This window comes from Pogona vitticeps, chromosome 2 (assembly GCF_051106095.1).
Source record: "Pogona vitticeps strain Pit_001003342236 chromosome 2, PviZW2.1, whole genome shotgun sequence".
Taxonomy (NCBI): Eukaryota; Metazoa; Chordata; class Lepidosauria; order Squamata; family Agamidae; genus Pogona; species Pogona vitticeps.
Window position 1 is genome coordinate 265,884,544 of NC_135784.1, and position 20,870 is coordinate 265,905,413.

The 20,870-nt window shown below is 41.8% G+C and overlaps 1 protein-coding gene and 1 long non-coding RNA gene across 3 annotated transcripts in view; one reads left to right on the forward strand and one right to left on the reverse strand.

The window, feature by feature from the left end:
- The window catches only part of LOC140704928 (uncharacterized), a 170,899-nt gene extending 162,756 nt beyond the window's left edge, over positions 1-8,143 (reverse strand). For both annotated transcript variants that reach the window (XR_013542185.1, XR_013542184.1), the window contains exon 1: positions 8,038-8,143. This is a non-coding gene — a long non-coding RNA (uncharacterized LOC140704928). The remainder of the gene's footprint in view (positions 1-8,037) is intronic.
- A 159-nt stretch (positions 8,144-8,302) lies between these two features.
- ELL2 (elongation factor for RNA polymerase II 2) overlaps positions 8,303-20,870 on the forward strand; it is a 53,500-nt gene continuing 40,932 nt past the window's right edge. The window contains exons 1-2 of the mRNA XM_072992512.2: positions 8,303-8,564; positions 19,045-19,092. Coding sequence (XP_072848613.2) covers positions 8,433-8,564; positions 19,045-19,092 — 180 coding nt within the window. The 5' untranslated portion in view covers positions 8,303-8,432. The remainder of the gene's footprint in view (positions 8,565-19,044; positions 19,093-20,870) is intronic.

Sequence of the window (20,870 nt, forward strand, 5' to 3'; positions counted from 1 at the left end):
GTGGTCACATGGCCAGTGTGATTTAGACACGGAAAGCTGTTTACCTTCCCACCGAGATGGTACCTATTTATCTACTCGCATTTGCATGCTTTCGAACCGCTAGGTTGGCGGGAGCTGGGACAAGCAACGGGCGCTCACTCCGTCGGGTGGATTCGATCTTACGACTGCTTGGTCTTCTGACCCTGCAGCACAGGCTTCTGCGGTTTAGCCCACAGCGCCACCACGTCTTTTTCAAAAAGCCACTTTCTTAGCCATAGTTTTACTAAGTGCACTGTTTACTCCCAAACACAGCAAAATATCTTACCCAAATTATTAGCAATCTCAGACAGTAATGTTAATTCGCTTTATTACACTGTAATTCCACCTTCTTCCACAGACCATGCAAGGTTCTTCTGCTCTAGCAACAAAGAATGCAAGGAAGAAGCAAAGCTGTCCACAGCCTCATCCAGCACAGGGGCATTGCCCCACCTTTTATCGGAGTACTAGGATGATGGGTTTGCTGCAGTTCTATAATGAAAAAGAAAAGGTGGCGAATATAGTTTTATTCAGTCATTCATATTACAAATCTTTCCTGGTCCATTTCATTTGTATCCCTGCTTTTCCTCATCAAACATGCCTGGTTCTCCCCCTCCTCAACCCACCTCCTGATATTTTATCATCACAACAACTCTTTGGGATATTTTGCAGCAGCAGGTGACTGATCCAGGATCACTTATGGATGAACAAGGATGTCAGACTTGGTCTCCTCGCTGTGGATACCAAATGTGGTGTAGTGGATAGAGTGATGGACGAGGACTCAGGAGACCTGGATTCAAATCCCTGCTCAGCCATGGAAACTCACAAAAAGAGATGGCACTGGTATACACATTCCTTAAACATCTCACTTATCTTGAAAGCCATATTGGGATAAGTACTGTATATGGTTCCAACTACAGTATACTGGCAAGCCGAATCGGAATTTGGCTTTGCTGCAGCTCAATTCCCAGCCTATTTTATGCTTCTGTTCAGACGGTGTGATCACACAAATCACAGTGGGTTGTTTTGATGCCAGCGCCCACACTGGCCTCTCAATCTGGTGCAGTTCAATCTGCACCTCAGACCACAGACCCTGTTCCTCTGATCCCACTTTCTGCCAATCCTTGGCTCTCCTTTTGTGATTCATTGTAAAGCTGGTGGGTTATTTAAAGTGTTACATGATGTTAAAGAAAAGGGACAATTTTCTGCGGTTCTTCATAATGTACCAGCATACACACACAAACGCATACCACAGAAACATAGGAGTCTGCTATAGTTAATCATTTCTATTTCATATCAATTGGCATCTTTTCTCCTTTTTGGTCCATGCAGAGGTGATCTAGTGCTAAACTTTGTAGTTTGCTTTTATTGTTTGAAATTAAAAATACTTCAAGGTAACTAGGGAGATAGATTGTGGGAATGAGTGTTGCTGACATCCAAAACATTGGACTCAGTTTAGTACATCACCAGAATACCACTCCAAGTCACATTCTCCATCCTTTTGGAGAATGAAACAACCGATCACATGGGGGAAACACCATTCAAATTGTTCCAGCTTAAGAAAAGTAAAAGCCACCAGTGACAGGGGAAAACCCTTCTACATCTGAAGCAAAAAAAGTTTGGGCTTATTTGCATTATATTTGCGTCAAATAATCAGTTTTTACTTGTTTGGAATTGATGCTTTTGAATTGTGGTGTTGGAGGAGGCTCTTGAGGGTCCCCTGGACTGCAAGGAGAACAAACCTATCCATTTTGAAGGAAATAAACCTTGAGTGCTCACTGGAAGGAGAGATCCTAAAACTGAGGCTCCAATACTTTGGCCATCTCATGAGAAGAGAAGACACCCTGGAAAAGACCCTGGTATTGAGAAAGTGTGAACGCAAGAGAAGGGGACGACAGAGGACGAGATGGCTGGACAGTGTCATTGAAGCTACCAATATGACTTTGAGCAAACTCTGGGAGACAGTGGAAGACAGGAGGGCCTGGTGTGCTCTGGTCCATTGGGTCACAAAGAGTCGGACACGACTTAACGACTAAACAACAACAAGGCTTCCTTAAGTAAAGTTCAACTTTCTAGTCTATACCGTTACAAGTCTGAAAATGTATGGTCAGTGTGTGTCTGATTACACCTTAGAGCAAATCTACATATGACTTTTTTAAAAATATACTGACTTGGTGAAACGGACTCTTTCTTTATTAACATTTATCCTTTCCTGTCACCAATGGAATAATCTAAACACATCTTTAAAATGCTGCTCATACCCCGCCCTTCCAGTACTTATGTAGGCTTACATCACTTTGCATAATTATGAAGTACAGCAACATTCCATAAGAAATAACCATACAGTATAATAAAATGGATAGGCTCAACAAATAAAATGAGGGCATTGAATGGAAAATGTATCCATCTGATAAAACAAAATCTTGCTGGAGGAGGGGTGGTTTAAGGACACCATGCCTACTTCTCTCCACCTACTTGGCTGAAAGATCACTGAGGTACATAGGGAAGGGGCTGTACCTCAGTAGCAGTGCACTTGCCTTGCCTGAAGAAAGTCCTTTTGACTCCTGGAACCTCCAGGTAAGGTTAGGAAAGAATCCTGCCTGAAACCCTAGAGAACTGGTAGCCATGGGTGTTGCCAGTACTGGGCTAAAATGATCTGACTCACACTGTTCAGCAGCATTCTTCAGTATATTCCATAGAAACCACAAAGGAGATTAGTTGTGACTCTGGCACATGGGAGAGTTTACATTCACCTTTTATCATCTCACTTGGTGTGGATTAAAATAGCCAAAAAAACCGCACAAAAAACCAAAAGCAAATTGCGCTGCTTGTATACTGCCCCATCCTTCCATATACCTCAGAAGGATGGAAGGTGGAGTCAACCTCAAGCCAGCGACCTGGACCCAAGATCAGACTCACGAGCAGAGTCTTCACTGCAATACTGCAGCTTAGCTACTGAGCCAAAAGGGACCAATCGCAGCTTCAGAAGGGGTTGATACAGAAAAAGATAGTCCCATCCCCCTGTACATGTAATGAGTCCAGTTCTAATTGTGTAGTCCAGCAGCTGCTATTTGCAGTTGCAACCAATTCACTTGTTTTAGTCTGGTCCTTTATTTGCACCATCACACAAACAAATAAACAAAAGAAGCAAAAAGACAAAGCAGTGAGAGAAGAGCCCTGGCATACCTAGCTAAGCTAGCTACTTGAAGTCCACACAAAACAATGCAGGCATTAAGCCATGGTCACTCTCACACACAATCCTAGCAAAGTTTAGGAACACTGTAATAATAGCAAGCTTAGGAGTCAAATCCATGTTACAGCAAAGTTTCCCAGCTTTTTCTAAGTATGCTGTCCTTTCTTTTTCTAGCAGTTCTCTGGGAGTTGCTTGCCCAAGGCTCTATCAGCTGACTCTTCTCCTGGGAGACCTGGTGAGGAACTGAACTCCCAACCTGGTAGTCTCCCTCACTGAACTGAGTAAGAAAAGGGGTAATTTTAGAATGTAATGCACGGTGACCTTGGACTGAGCACCTCCAGCACAACAGTTGTTGGATTGGCCAGAAAAGAGGTCTTGGATTTAATGAAGGATTCAGTTATCAGTCTTCTTCTCCTTTGGTGCCAGCTGAGTCTTCCTAGATATAATGCGTATAACTTTTGGTGTCTCCTTCCTTGCTCAATTAAAAAAAACCACATGATTCTATGAATGTCAGAATGAATACAAAGAATTGGGGGGTGGAGTCTACAATGTGGATGAGCAGAAACGGTCATCCCAAAATCACACAAATGTCCTTGATTCAGTCTGTTTGCCCACATTTGTCAAAGGGTTAGCCTTTGCACCACTTGAAAAATAATTTTTTCTTCATTTTTGAAAAAAAAAGTCACAATTGCCAACAAAAAACCCCAGCAGGCACTGGGGCAGCTTCCTTTTTGAACAAACAGCTATGGCATGATGCCTTCCACCTTGGTCCTTCTCCAGGTGAGACACATTTAGGCTATCTATTTGGAGGGAAATACACAAATATAATCACAGACAGGGACTGGGCTGAAATGTTACCTTACGAATTCAGGGTGGATGGGGCATCGATCTGTATGCCCTTATTTGAACACATATCAGGTGGGGGCCAGTAGTAATCCATAATAAAAAGGATAGGATATAATAGTTTGTGTTGCAGTGAACTTCATGAAACCCACATTCAAGCCCTTTCTGAGTCCTAAGCGTCTTTGGGAGACCCCAGGCTGATCACATTCTCTCTCAGCATCACTTGCCCTATAGGGTTGTTCTGAGGAATAAGCAGAGAGATGGAGAGCCACATTTGCTACTTGAGATGAATAGAGGAAAGAAAGAATAGGAATGCAACTAATAAAGAAGCAGAATAACTAACATGATGCAAAAGAGAAAACTACACAAATGAATCAGATGTGTTTATTTTGCCTGTAGATAATAAAACCCAACTTTTCATGGAGCAGAAGCTGAATATTTTATATTCAGAAGCTGGATTATTTGATAAAAAGGAGTACATACTACTGGTTACCTTCTTTAATACAAGTAATTCCTCATGATTGGTTTATTTGTCTTTGTTTGAACTATTGCCCATGTCATTTTTGTTGCATACATACATAAGAAGGGCTTTTATCCCATGAAGAAATTTGTGGAAGAGTGTTTGTCCAATGTCTAAGGCTTTAGGTTTATTGGGGGGAAAACAGCAAGAAGAAATAGTACCTGACCCTGGAAGAACAAAGACAAACAGGATTATGCAACCATCTGTTGCAACCTGCCAGCAGATCATATCCTCTCTCAGTATCAAATACTGGTCTGCACTGAATTTGTGTGGAGTAGCTGATTCCCCAGCTCCGCCATATTATCATACTATGCCCACATCAGCTAGTATATTCTGAATTTTGAAATTAGCAAAAATGCAAAGCTGAAAAAAAGTGGAAAAAAGCGCTTCACACATATACATTTAAAAGTTAACATTCCAAAAAAAAATTCCATAACACTTGTTAATAGACAACATTCAAAGAAAAAGGTTTTGCATACCTTTTGTTCCCTATTCTATTTATAAAGAGTACTCTTTCAGAAGTGTTTTGAAGAAAGAGTAACTACAGTTCTGTAGCTATGTTTAACAACAATAACAACAACAATAATAATAATAATAATAATAAAAAGCAAAGCGTGCTGCTTATATACCGCCCCATAGCGCTTCAAGCACTCTCTGGGCGGTTTACAATTTAATTATGCAGGCTACACATTGCCCCCCCAGCGAGCTGGGTACTCATTTTACCGACCTCGGAAGGATAGAAGACTGAGTCAACCTTGAGCCGGCTACCTGGGATTTGAACCCCAGGTCATGCGCACAGTTTTTAGCTGCAGTACAGCAATTTAACCACTGCGCCACGAGGCGCAGTACTACTACTACTACTACTACTACTACTACTACTACTACTACTACTACTACTACTACTACTACTACTACTACTACTACTAATAATAATAATAATAATAATAATAATAATAATACTAATACTAATACTAATAATAACAACAACAACAACAACAACAACAACAACAACAACAACAACAACAACAACAACAACAACAACAACAACAACAACAATAATAAGGATGAGGATGAGGAAAAGGGACAGGGGCAGGGGCAGGGACAGGGTGAGGGAGAAGCCTGATGCTCCAGATCAAAAGATCCTCCCATCAAGGGAAATAGCCACAAGGATGACACAAAGCTAAGGCAGGGTGAGAGTAGTTCTAAGTAATTTCCAACATTGCTCAGCTTGGAGAGTTTTTATCAAGCACAGCTTCAGGTGGCCTCATATTAAATCCATTGGAACATAACCATTTGGTCTAGGTACAATTGTGCTTTATTCCAGTCCTCTCTCCTGTTAGTGGCTCTTAAGGATCACCAGCGTTCCTATAGTCTTATGTGTCACCAGTATTCAGTCCAAAGTCATGAAAACAAGCACATTCAACTGCAAAGTTCATGTGGATTAGACATAAAACCTGTCGTAATAGAAGCCTACAAACTAGAACCCATAAATATTTCTTGGTTACTATGAACATCTTTGTAGAAATGGCATACCTTGCATGCCCAGTTGTCTGTCTGTCTGTCTGTCTGTCTGTCTGTCTCTCTCTCTCTCTCTCTCTCTCTCACACACACACACACACACACACACACACACACACACACACACACACACACACACACACACACACACACACACACACACACACACACACACACACACACACACACACACCTTTGCAATACCCTACATGTGAAGTAGAGACATTTCCCCTTCCACTCTCAATGTACTTTTGGAAATGGTGAAACATGTGTTATGGGACAAAATGAAATATGTGAGATCTCATTTCATGTATCCATTGCTGTTTTTCAACAGCACAGAGTGGGGGCGCAATCAGGACTGGGATATGGACCAGGAGAAGTTAGTTCCCCTTTTCTGTGCCATGGCCCCAATCCAAAAATTCTCCCTATCCCAAAAGCTGTTATTTCCCGGGGGTGAGGATGGGGAAGAGCCACTACTGATATCGGATTTACATTCCACATTTCTTCCAGGTATGGACCCTCTGAGTCTATAATAATAATAATAATAATATCCTTCTTCTGGGGGCAGCCCTGGGGCTTTGTAACTTTCCCAAGGATACACAGGCTGGTTCTTTTCCCAGAAGATACAGCAGGGAACTGAATTTCTGACTTCCAGATCCAAGGCCAGATATCCCAACTCACTAAGCTATGCAGCCGATAGATGTTTGAGCATTATTAATCCTTAAATGTATTGCATTTTAAACCATTCAGTCCCTATGGCATACAAGCCAACACTGTCACAAAAGGCAGGCAGAATATCTCGAATGAAAGAAGGTTTTGATTCTTAAATAAACACTTTGAATTGGATCCATAACACCCAGTAGCAGTGTTCTGACATTGTAGTATCTGGCATTATCAGCATGTTTATGGAATGCTTAGCCCCCTTCCCCTTTTCTGGTACTTTCTTAATGTGAAGAGGAATGGCTCCTGTTTGCAGTCTCCACATGCAAGCAAGAATCATTGAAAATTTGGGTTCTCATTCACATGAAGAGCCTACACATGAGCAGGAACCTCTGCTTTTCAGACTTGGTTCTGAAAGTGTGAAGAAAATGATAATGAAGAATGCAGGGTTGGGTGCTCCTCTCTAAGCATGTTGATAATGCTGGGTTCTATAATGCCTCCATGGGGCTATTCTGGTTTTAACCTAGCTCTGCACATCTAACAGGGCACTTCTGTGGGGTTTTTTGCTGATGCATTGTTTAAGACACAAAGAACCCGTGCCTGTTAGATTTAAGGTGGCATGCCTACAGTATATCTCAAGGATAAATCACAGATTTATCAATACAGCATATCCTTTTAAATTTGCAGCCTCCATCCTGGGACTTTAGTTTAACCACTCACCCTGAAACAGCAATAATTTCTGGATTTTTCTGGCTGGCCTCCAAGCTGGGCAATGAAAGATCCTGACAAAGTCAGCTGCTTCTGATGTTTTAGTTATTCCTAATATATAAACTAAATTCAAAGCCATAATCTGGCACAGGGCACTATCAAATACAGTATGAAGGGGGGAAAAGAAACAATGGAAAATACAGAAACTGTTACCGTGTATTTCAATTTTAAAAGGACAGAGGAAATCCCTGATTCCACCCACACACACAACCTCAAACTCACTGCCACCTAGCGACTAGACTATGGGACAAAACTATCCACATGCAACCTCCTGAGTTGGGATTGAGGGGGAATAAATACTGTACTGGCGAGCGATTATAAAGGATATGGAAAAAATGATGCTGGTAAGCGAACACGGGAACAGAACGAAAGCGGCTCAGGCCTGAGTCGCTCACCGCCAAAGGTACACAATAGCCCCACAAGTGACTCAATCCCGAGCGTCAATAATGATATAAACGTATTTAAAGCCCGTCTCTGCTGACGTCAGCAAGCAGCTCCGCCCCCCCCCTCAGCCGCTGACCTCGAGTAGACCCTTTTCGCGAGCGTCCTGGCCGGCACTTCGGCCAATCGGGAAGAGCGGTGGGCGAGTCGCCTTCGCGCGGGGCGGAGCGTGCGTGCGTGTGTGCCGCGGCCCGGCTGCAGGCCTGTCGCGTGGGGCGGAGAGGAAGGGGGCGTGGCTAGGTGTGCGGCCGGCCACCGGGAGGGGGTGTGTGCCAGGAAGGCGGCTCCTGGGCCGAGTGGGAGGGGTGCCGCGGTGCCGGCGGCTGCGCGCTGGCTCGTACGTCAGCGCCAGGATGGCTGTTGCTGCTGGAGTGGCCGTAGCAGCAGCAGCAGCAGCCGTGGCCGGTGGTGGCGGCGGCGGCTTGGCGGCCCCGGCGGTGGCAGTGGTGGCTGTGGGGTGGGAGGCGGCGTAAGATGGCGGCGCTACAGGAAGGGGGCAGGTATGGCGTGTCCTGCGGCAGAGTCACTCAGGACAACATCACGGTGCTGCATGTGAAGCTGACGGAGACCGCCTTTCGAGCGCTGGAGAGCTACCAGGGGAGCAAGGTGAGGGGGGGGCCCCCGCGCACCCTCGGGCGCCGTCCCGGCCCCCTCACCCTCCGAAGGGAGACCTGCGGGGGGCGGGGAGGGCCTGAGGGGCGGAGGACGAGCCCACGGGGAACTGTCCCTCAGAGTGCCCTGGGGAGAAGGGGGGAAAGGGGGGGCGTGGGGGTTCGAGAAACGGTTGATCGCCTCGGGGTCCCTGGTCCCAGTCATTCCGTCTCGGACGTGAGGGCAGGCGGTCGCCCCACCGCTCCCTGGGCTCTTGAGGCAGCCGCCTGGGCTTCTCTGAGTCGGGCGCAGGGGACCGATTTCCTCCTTCGAAAACTCCCTTATTTTCCTTCTCCTAATCTCGTCGGCCCATCTGGTCGCTGCCTATTTATGGGCATGTGGTGAACGGGGAAGGGGGGGGAAACCCAACCGAATTCGACCCCACCGCCACTACTCCCCACCCCTTTCTCTCTCCCCCCCCCTTAGTCTTTAAAAGAAAAAGTTTTGTGGGGTCGAAAATGTCCCCCCCGGCCACAGCTGCCCTGTGTGCCTCACGCGGGGCGGCGGGGGGGGGGGGGAGGCGGTGGCTGACGCCAATCTTTATAAAATGGCATTAACACAAGAAAGTCATTTTTCTTGGTGTCGGTGCCAGCTAGTGCCTCTGGAGCTGGCCGTGACCGGAGCCAGCCGTTCCCAGATGAGACAGATTCTGCTGAGCTGTCATTTATTTATGGGCTTAGTTCTTCCCCCTGCTGATCTCGCTTTTTCTTTCTCCTAGTATGTGCTTGTGTGTGTTGCGGGGGTGGGGAGGCTAGTTTTCTTTGGGAAGGGGGATTTCTCTGGCTTTTGGGGGTTTTTTTTAAGTGTTTGCTGGCTGAGGTTTCAAGTGACAATAGCAACTATGACAGATTTATTATACATCTTTATAAAGCTGTCAGGAAAACAGTTTCTCCCCCACACACCCACCAAACTTTATTCCAGAATAACCACATCCTTTTTCTCTTGCTCTGTCTCCACATTTTTACCAGCTATCTTACAAGAAATCACCATGATGAACCCAAGGGTTCCTGCTCATGTTTAGCAATGATAGTGTTGTTCCCGAACATATCAGGATTAATTTTGAAATGTTTTAAATTTGTTACGTTTTGATATTATTTATACTTTCCCTGTTATATCAATGTCATATACTGTATACATATTGTCTAGCACTGGCGAATCCCTTCCTCTAAAAAATAAAAATGTTCTATACAGGGGGAAAGCGTTTTCTGATCTCACAAGAGCTGGTCAGCAAAAGTAGACAACAGATTTCTGTTTTCAGTTTTCTTTTTCAAAAGGAGAATGGTTGTCTTTGCCATTTTTCTTACTGTAGCTTTCCATTGGAAACTTGAGCCTGAGCTTGTGCTTGATCAGGACGTGTTAAAAGTGGCTATGTGCTGCTCTGCCCTAGCAAGGAGGATTAAGCTCTAATTAGGTGGTGTCTTAACATGGAATTTCAAATTAAATGCTGCTTCTCTTTCTTTTGACTTAAGCTCCTTTTGTTAATATGCTTTTCTGTACTGTTGGGAGAAATCTTGAGGAAATGTGGAAGACACTGGGCCCAGGAAAAAGAAAAGTTGCTGATCAAGCTTCCCCTCGCTTTAAAAATATTATATATTATTTGGAGGGTCATCAGGCTTTTCTCCAGAAGACTTTCCTTGAAACGTTTCTAGGAGCAATAGATAAACTAGGAACATACTAAAACCAGACACAGTTTAAATAACAGGTTCCTGACAGACAGCAGACTCTTTCTCAATTGGTATTTCTTTTCCCTGTGCAATTTTTCATGCAGAAACATGAGTCAGACGTGGCTTTCCCAGAATTGACCTCCAAATTGTGCGTTTTCTTATGACTAATGGTTGTTTTTCATAATTAGGGGTAAATTTAAAATAGAGTAAGCAAGTAAGTGTTGTTCAGTGTTCTAGTATATCTGGCCCAACTTTCCCCTCTTCCTTTGCTGAGTATATCCACTCTGGATTTATACTGCATAATTATGGAGTACATCAGCTCTATCCCTTGTTAAACCTGAGTGGAAGTCATTACTGTGCCATGCAGTCCTTAAAAATCAACACCAAATTGTAGCTTTCCATTACATATGGTTGTTGAAGATCTGAAACTACAATTGCTGTAATTTATAACAGCTACTGCAGCAGCACTGCTGGTTTAATACACTTTATTTTAAAGACTTGAAAGTAGACAAAATTACTGCAATATGAGATTTTTATTACATGATAAAAGTTTTAATTAAAATAAAAACATGTTTTTTTAAAAAAATTCACTACAGTACTATTCTTTAAATTTAAGCACTGGCTAAAATTCTCTTGAACAGCTTCATCCTGAGCAGGTAGGATGACATCATTATCCAGTAACTTGGAATATTTAAATTAATTGAAAATTTCCCACTCCCCATACCCTTTCAAGTTCTGAGGCTTCCTAAGGCACCCTTTGGCCTGCTGTGGAAGCCTTTGGAAGTTTCAGGATGGTAGGGGTGTCTTTATTACCCAAAATTTGCTGCTGGTATGCCATAATCTATTCTGATCCTGGTGGCAGTGATCAAGTAGGGATTTTTGGCAATCAAACGTTTTCTCCATCCCCATGCTCCCAAAGGCTTTCCTAGGGCAAAATTAGCATTAGGGAGCCTCAGAAACTGAGGGAGCGGGATAGAAACCTTTCGATTTATTTATGTGTGGTTATGAGAGGATTTTGATATTTAGAGAACATCCTGCTTAGCCATTCAGAAGAAACACACTTTGAGTCTGCTGTAATTGTGGAATATATAATTTCCAGACAAAATTTAATTAGTATGGAATGTTAAATCTCTATAAAATGTAAAATAAACCTAATTTAGGCATTCTAGTGCCTCTTATATAAATAAAATATGGTGTGAACAGTATGTTACTTACTTTGGATGCAATCACAGTGTTGCCACAGTATGACTACTTAACATTTGTGCAGACGTCAGCTATATTGCTTTTAAAGTAAATCCATAACAAAGTAAAGATAATTGTCTGCCTAATAAAATAAAATCCTAATAATTTGAAAACAAATTTAACTGCAAGAATGAATTAGAGTATAAAATACTGTACATTATACCACAGTTGCAGATATTTCTATATTTGGGGGGAAGTTCCTCTAAAACATTTGAAAATTGCTTTTGAATTAAAATACAGTATTTATGTTTTTTTTAAATTTATACCACACCTTTCTTCAAAATGACTGTGTCCACTGTGCATAAAATATGGTGTAAAATAAAATACTGTATGTATCTCTAAGGTAAATAGCTATCAAAATAGCACAGCTTTAAATGCACAAGCTGTGCTGTTTTCTCATGTTAAAAGATGATATTGCTATGCCATAGATCAGTGATGGCAAACCTATGGCATGCATGATACAGCTGGCATGCACAGCCCTTTCTGCGGGCATGCGAACCATAAGTTGTTGGATTGGTACTCCCCCCCTGCAGCCAAAGATCAGGAGGAGGCTGCAGCCGCGGTGCTGGCGCTTCAACAGGATCCGGAGCAGTTGGTGCTGTCAGCGGATCTGGAGTGGGGTCTCAAGGCACCTCCGTGCCTGAGATTCCCACTTCTGCGGCCCCTTCCCGTGCCACCGCCACCCCCTGTTTTTTTTCCTTTCAGTTTGAGCACTCAAGCTGAAAAAGGTTCGCTGCCACTGCCCTAGATCATAAAGTTAGTTCTTTTAAAAAAACTGGTAGGTGATCAGTATTTAGACAGCTGCTATATTAGCTATTAAAAGTGGCAGTTTTATGAACAGATGTCCAGTTTGGAGTTATTCATATATAAGCTTTGCTTTAAAATACATTATTTTACATACACGGTATATCTGCATTTGTAATCTACTTTACCTGTTTCATTCACAATATTCCTATTTTTGGTATATTTGTAATTATTAACAGATTTTAATGAACTGAAGACACTAGAGATAATTTCTTATTACAGTAGGAATAAGGATTGTTTTCATACTGTTGTACATAGACAGTTGAAATGCCTAACAAGCGTTGGGAGTTCATTCCGTCGCATGGATTCAATCTTACAACTGCTGGTCTTCCGACCTTGCAGCACAGAGGCTTCTGCGGTTTAACCCGCAGAGCCACCGTGTCCCTTACAAGAAGAGATGTCCCCTGCCAAATGATGATTAAAATGTAATAAGACTTCATTGGAACATGATAGCATTACAGAAGTTGTTAGTTGATTTAGAAGAAGCCAAGGGGTTTTTATCCCTATGTTACTGTCCTCTATAGTCCATGGTCCTGTTACACCTTTCACAGGTACCAGGTTTTCCCCGAGTTCTTCCTCTTCTGGGGCAATCAGGGGAAGTGTTTCTTCGTCACCACTCCATCCCCATACGGACTAACCCTCTCCGGCATCTGCCAGCCATGGCCCGGGTAAATCCCCATCTTCTGTAATTCCGCCAGATGCCATGCTTTCTTTCTCTCTATTTCCCTTGCCATGGCTTCCCTCTCCTCTCTTCACTTACGCCGCCATTCCTTTGCTTCTGTTTCCCCCCAATAAGAGGGTCGGGGTCTCAGGCCTTGACGCCTTCTCCTTTCTGCTTCCTTGTGGGGCACCTTTACTTGCCCCCACTTCCCAGTCCACGGATTCTCAACCCATATCCATTCCCAGCCCCCTGGGATCTCTTCCCACTTTCCTTTTATATCCCCGGCCGCTGCCTCTATCTCCTCCCCTTTTCTTCCCGCCAAATCTTTCCCGGGTTTCGGGGACAGGGTTAACCCCTTCACGGCTTGTGCCAGGTCGCTGGTATCCTCTCCTATATTCACTGATGCCCTGGCTTCGGGAACATCCCCCAACTCGTAGGTGTCCACCTGTTTATTTTTGCATCGGGGTGGGGAAAGAGGGGGAGAGGTTTGTGTATTTTGGGCCCGCGATGGGAGCGACGGCACTCCTACATAGGCCTCCTGTTTGGGGGCCTCACAGTTAGTAATAGGGATGGTGTTTTCTTATTTTTGGAATGACAGCACCAATAAGTGCTAGAGTTAGAATTTGGAGGGGAGGTAAGCACCCACAGCTGTTTGGTATAACTTATAACTGATGCCTAAATTACGAAATATGTCTCCATTTCTGAGTTCCAAGGCAGAGGAACTGGCAGAGTGGGGTAAGCTCTGTGGTGCTGCAAAATATTAGGGGCATTGTAGTGTCTCTGCCCGTTATGCTTCATACAGGATGCCTCTCAGGAAACTACAGCATCCCTAATACTTTGGAGTACCACAGAGTTTAGTCTTGCCCAGCCAGTTCTATCAAACACCTGAGATGGAGCTTTTTGTGAGAGGGGTACTATTGTTCAGAAATACATCTGGTACTATTAAAAAAATCCAGAAATCCCATCCCTAGTCAGTAACATCTGGAGGGCCCCAAGTTGCCCACCCTTAAGCAAGGTAGCCAAAGCATATGGCACCAATCCTGTCCAGTGACACCAGATTGCCTACACCTGTTTGAACTTGCTGGGGCTTAAGATATGTTTCATGAGATCATACTTGTGTGGCTGCCCAATGATCACTTTTGTTGGTGAATATACAAGTCAGGGCATTTTTAAAAAAAAATACCTTGAGAGGAAGAGCTTCTGTGTCACCCTTTGAGTTATGGAGCCTCATCCCACTGAGGTATGCAGTGACCTCTAAAGCTTTTGATAACATTAAAAAAAAATAACTTCATTGGATTCATGCTGCTGTTGTATTAATCTTTGAATTAATTGATGTATGTTTTGTAGAATATTCTATGCTTAAATTTTATCATGTTGGGATCTTCATGTTTCTGAATTACATAATTAGCTGCCTCATAAGATCTGTATTTTAAAAAGTGTCCTGTAGATCAGGGGTTCCCAACACCCGGTCCACAGCCCGGCAGCAGTCCACGGCCTAGACAGGATCGGGCCATGGACACAGATCTCCTGCCCCCCCACAAGCATTGCTGCATGCATGCGCGTGAGCAGCCCCCTGTGAGAGCCACCGCATGCATGCGAGTGCGCTCTGCCCCTGTGAGCATACCACGTGCATGCGCGTGAATGCACTCTGCCCCCTGCGAGCTCGCCGTGTGCATATTGCAAGTGCCGCCATGCGCATGAGCAAGTGCTGCCCCTGCGAGTGTGCCATGTATGTGAGCGGCCCCCTGTGAGTGCCACTGTGAGTGAGTGTTCTCCACCCCCCCTGCAGGTGCGCCACACCCCCGTGAGCATGCCATATCCCTCCAATGAGTCCACAGTTGGGAAAAGGTTGGGGATCACTGCTGTAGATAACTGTAGAACATATTTATGTAATTACAGTATTTATATGACTAAAAAGGTAATAGAACGTCTCACTTTTTTATGTGAGGGCATCCTAGCTTGGATTTCGAAAATGGGCGATGTTATTCCTATAAATTCTTTGAAGACAACATGAATCTTCAAGGAAGCTTTGAGCTTGACATGGCCTTTGACCCTTTGCTCCATTCAGCACACAGTGAATATGTTTTTCATGAATGTTCAGCATCTAAAAATATGCCAGGAAATTTACAAAGGTAATACAAATAAGGCCTCTGCCCAAAGAAGTTTACAATCTAAAAATGAATAGGAAATGGAGAACAGGAAAATGGAAGGAAGAGAAAGCAATAAGAATCTATGAATATGCTTGGTTCAAAATATTGTTTTTCTTTGTCTAAATTTGTAAGAGTTTTTTTAAGGCTTCCATACTACCCTTAAATCTAATGTTTACAGACAGGTTTAAACTAAATAATATAGACCTGGCAACAAACGAACAAACACAAGGGCAATCCAGTTATGCCTGCTTTTAGAATATTCATGGTAATTTGACTGGCTGATTTTAAAATCACATTGTTTTGCAGAAATTAAAATATTCACTCTAACAGTTAGTTTTGTATAGGTCAAGATAATTGGCAGTATTTTAACTGAACTCCTAGATGAATCTGTTTGTTTTTCTTAGGATCAAGAATTTATTGATTGATTGATTGATTGATTGATTGATTGATTGATTGATTGATTGATTGATTGATTGATTGATTGATTGATTGATTGTATTTATACCCCGCCTATCTAGTCATTTCGACCACTCTAGGCGGCTTACAACAAGCAACTCAAACGCCTGATCAACTAAATATGTAATAGACCCTTGAAAGATTAAACAGAATTTTTCTTTATATGGTGAATCTGATTGGAGGGCATAATTAAAGTATCAAAACTCTCAATTGAAATACCGATATATGGGAGTAGTCATTTTATGTTCAACAAATAACTAAATATCATTTGTAACTCAAATTTTTAAAAAGTTACTAAAAAAACATGCTATTGAGTTCTTTTCTAAATCCCAAATGCCTGTCTCATTATATTTGCTCACTTTTCATTATGCATTCCATTATCTTATTTCTGTATATCTCCTGGCAGATAGTATAAGCTATAGCTGATGAGTGAAGTAAAACTCAGGACATTTGTACTGGTGTAATTTTAGGTATTTCATTACAGCGCAGCCCACAGCAGTGCTTTTAAAAAGTTACCGTATTTTTCTGTGTATAAGATGACCTAAAGTATAAGACGAACCCCCCTTTTTCTAACCCCAAATTAGAAAAAGCAGGGATCAAAGGGCTCCCTCTTTGCTAAGACCCATGCCTTGGCAAAAGGCAAGCCGTTGCTCCCTGTCCTTTTTGCTAACCTCCATGCCTTCTCAAAAGGCGAGGGCTTCCTGGGTCTCCATGCCTTCTGTCCTTTTTGCTAACCTCCATGCCTTCTCAAAAGGCAAGGATGCACTGGAGCCATAGATGGCTCCCCTTCCTTTTTGCTAAACCCATCACACCCTTGCCTTTTGAGAAGGCATGGAGGTTAGCAAAAAGGAAAGGGAGCAAGGGCTCCCCTTTCTTTTTTGCTAAACCCCAGCGCTGCCTCGCCTTTTAAGAAGGCACAGAGGGTAGCAAAAAATGGAGCAACGGCTCCCCTTCCTTTTTGCTATAACCCCATGCCTTCACAAAAGGCAGTGGTAAAGATCTATAAAACGACCCTCATTTTTTCTCAAACTATTTAAGGAAAAGGTATCATTTTATACATGGAAAAATACGGTAATTTAATGTTGTGGTCTGCCTAATCATGGAGATGTTGGGAAGGGCAATGATAAATAAATGCATGTAAAATCAGTAAAAATAGGAATAAAGCAGATAAAAAAGCAAAATCCTTACACATATACCCATGTTAAACTATATTCATACAGAGTTTAACCTAGGTATTCTACTGGCAAAATATGCATGATTATTGTGCAATAGAGCAAATCAGCATTCTATATAAGGTGATTCTAAAAATGGGGATGCCCCAAACAAAAATTATAACTTAGAAAATGGACCTCGGATTCAACAGCCTTGACAATTGCTTTGTGTTTGGGTAAGAAGCAGTTAATTGGTGAAACAAATGAGTCAATTTCTAAGATTTTCCCTTCTGTGGTGTCATTTTGTCAATGGTAGTGAGCAGAAGAGGGTATGCTGTAGACCAGTTGTCCCCAACCTTGGGCCTTCAGATGTTCTTGGTCTACAACTCCCAGAAGCCTTCACCACCACCTCTGCTGGCCAGGATTTCTGGGAGCTGAAATCCAAGAACATCTGGAGGCCCAAGGTTGGGGACTTCTTCTGTAGACCATCTTTATTGCAGTCATTAGTGTTGTCATCATTCAGGTTGCTCTTTGCTATATAAAGTTTGGCATCCTTTTTCCTGCTGGCAGTGATGGAATAATATTGTGCAGCAATATCAGACCATTTCCTGGCTTTTTGAATCATGGGTATAGAAGCACAATGTGTATCCCACATTCATAAACCAGAGGTTTTTTGAAGAATTTAATAATATTATTTGTCCCCAAGGTGGATAAAAGTCACTGATTTAAATCATGATTTAAGTCACTGTTTAATTTTAAAAATAAGTTTTTAAATTTAAATAATCATTTTTGAGCTTCCTTCTTGTCATCCTACGGGGGGGTGTCTTGGTATCTGAAGCTCATGCAGCTAATACTGAATGGTGGTTTAACATTATGTCTGAACCAGGCTATTCAGTAGTGAAGCATTTGTCATCCACTGTTCATCTATGTCATATCGCAGTGGTGAATTTAATTCTAGGTAAATGCTGTGTCATTTCCTCTCCTGTGGATGGAGGAAAATCAATCAGCCTATGAGGACTGACTCAGTGAGTGAGAATTCGGGAATATCACTGTTTGGAGAGCGTTTAAGGATTGCAAATAATTTCTGTTTTAGATGTATTACTCTACACATAGGAGAACAGTGAAACTGGATATATAGCGGGTGTGATCCCCCCCCCCCCCAGTTTATGTCTGATAGAAACAGGTAATAATGCCTGGCTAGGGCTGTTTTCAAAATTAAACCCAAGTAGATAATTTTTGTCTCACAAAATCCAAAATAATACTGGCAAAGCAGACATCCCAGCCGACGTAGTTCCTCAGAGAAAGGGAAGAAGGCATCCAGATGTTGGCCACTAGCACACCTAGAGGGCTGGTTGGGAGATTGATACGTTCCCTCTTGGTGTTGTCAGTGGTGAACTTGAGTCATGTGGGAGGACCTAAACCCAGGCACTTAACTGCTGTGTAAGTTGTTGTGCGGTTAGAGCTCTGTCATCACACAGCCAAACAGGGAGAACTACTTAAACACAGATATTGGAAAATGTACAACCTCTTGCTCAACTAAGAGTTGTGTGAGCAAATGGCCTTTGTCTTTACATTAAAAGAGAGGCTGTGGAGAGATCAGTTTTTATGAAACATTTTGAATAGTGCATGGGTTTTAGAACATAAGCATATTTGGTTCATTACATTTGGTTTTTTAATTGCCTGAGATTGCATTTTGCGATACTGGAGGTGTGATTTATTTTGTGCAAAGCAGCAGATAAAATCTTCAACAGTACATTTTGTCATTTTCTGTAGATAGTGCAAAGCACATTTTAGTATCCTTACAATAAAGTCATTCACTAAATTGTATTGTCTCAGGATAATTTTCTGAGACTTGATTGATGATCCTAGTTTTTTTATATCAAAAGAATATTAATATAAGACATATTTTGTTTGCTTGTAAATAAGCCTCTGAAAGATAACACAACATGTACTACTCAGTATTCTAAATGTGTTCATAATCTTGATGACCATCCACCCACCCCCATTAGTGATGGGAATATGCATCCAACAGCTACTCTAGTAAGTCCTGTATTAATTGTTGTAAAAAATAAATTATGTAAAATCCTGCTTCTTTTGCTGTGGGATTTCATTATTTCCTGGTTAAACTGACATAATTAATACATTATACCAGTTCGACTAAAGATAATCTCCGATATCAGGTTCAATATGTTCATATGTACTTAATGTTTAATTTCAGTATACAGTGCTGCATGTTTCTAGGTAAACAAGGTATTTGAATAGTAGTTATGGTTCATTTTTTAAAACTTCTCTGTTCTTTTTCTTTAGAATCTCCTTCTTTCTCGGCCTTCTATACAGTTTCAAGGACTCCAAGGGGTGAGTAGTTACTTTATTTAAAAAAAATTATAACCAAAACAAAGTGATAGATGAAGCTTAGTACCATTTTTAAATTTTGTGTTTGTGCACCACACATTTAAACTCCTTCTCCAGTTATAGTGCTTTGCTGCCGTCATTAGATCAGTGTATGGTGTGAGTTGTTCCTCCATGGTGACTGTTCAAGTGCAGAATATCTTTCTTTAGAAAATATCACTTTTCTCTATTACAACTTTAAGACTGTTGTGAGCTCTTTGTTTCTAGTGTGGTTTCAAATGTTTGCTTAAATCGGTCCTTTCACTGAAAGTAATTTTACTGATTAATCAGTAATCAGATTTTAGAATAATCAATGATTTTTGATACAATCTGAAGAGAAAGCAGAGTATCAAGGATTATTCTAAAATCCTGATGCAAAATGGCAGTAAAAGTCTTAATGTAAATGTGGCTATGTTTGGATAGTTTCTTAGACATACCGATTGTCTCAGATCATGGTTTGAGTTGTAATGATGTTTTTCTTCTTCAGCCTCTTTCTAGTAATGTAATTTAAATATTGCATTGTTTCGACAGTATGAAAAACACATATGCTATACTATATGGGCTATGGTGGACATGTATTTGCAGTCAATAATATTTTTTCTGCAGAAAGATAAAGCCTCAGGAGCAGATAGCCAGGGCACCAGGATACACAAGCTCAGTAATGGTTATACAGGAAGCAACTATTTTAGCAATGAACCTGGCAGAATATTGTTTGGTATCTATATATATTGTTAGAATATAGCCCAGAAGTCAGGCTTTTTCTTTTTGCTTTGCTGAGATATGCTGTCTTCTTGGATCTGTTGATTTCCACATACCCCACACAAAAACTGAACAGGAACAATATTTTTAAACATTAAGAAAGATAACCTGACTGTCTGTACCCTTCTCGTATTTTGTAAATGCATTTCTTGACATGTTGGTTCTAGCAGAGGTTGACAATAGGATTTCATAAAGGGCTGCACTGGTACTCTGCTGTTAAATATGTAACCCTTGGATTAGGAAGGTTAGGACAAATCATTAATCCCTGACAAATATTAATAATTCTTGCTGCTAAATAGTGAGCAGAATTTTGTTTTGTATTATCATTTAATTATACTACAAGAGATTTCAACATGATGACAGTAATTGCTAGACTGAAAATGTGACCCCAGTGTAAAAACTGGGAAATACAGTGATGCCTCTCAAGACGAATGCCTCACGCAATGAAAAACTCTCAAGACAAAAGTGTTGTGTGATTTTTTTTTGGTGCCTCGCAAGATGAATTTTTCTATGGCTGTGCTTCACAAGATGATTCCCTCCCTTTGGGGGGGGGGTTGGTTTAAATCGCACAACCGTTAGTATCGCGCTTCGCAAGATGAAAATTTCACAATACGACACGACTCACAGAATGAATCAATGTCATCTTGCGAGGTGTCACTGTAAATGCCTCTGCAATCACACTTTCCTCGTTTGTTCTTAATAATACCTAACATTAGATTTTGAAAGTATTTTAATATGCATTCTCAGTGCAAATCTGGGTCGGATCAGTGCTTGGATAAGAAATTACATATAAACCTTATGTACACTGATTTGGCCTTCATGGGTAAAATGTGATACATAAAGATGTTTGATGAATTTATATACCTTCATAGTCCATGTTCTTAGTATTATAAATTGCCACTATTACACTAGTGACAAATTATGGTTCTTACGAGTTTTCATATGATACCTGTTTAATGTTTTTAAATATTATAATAAGTTATAAT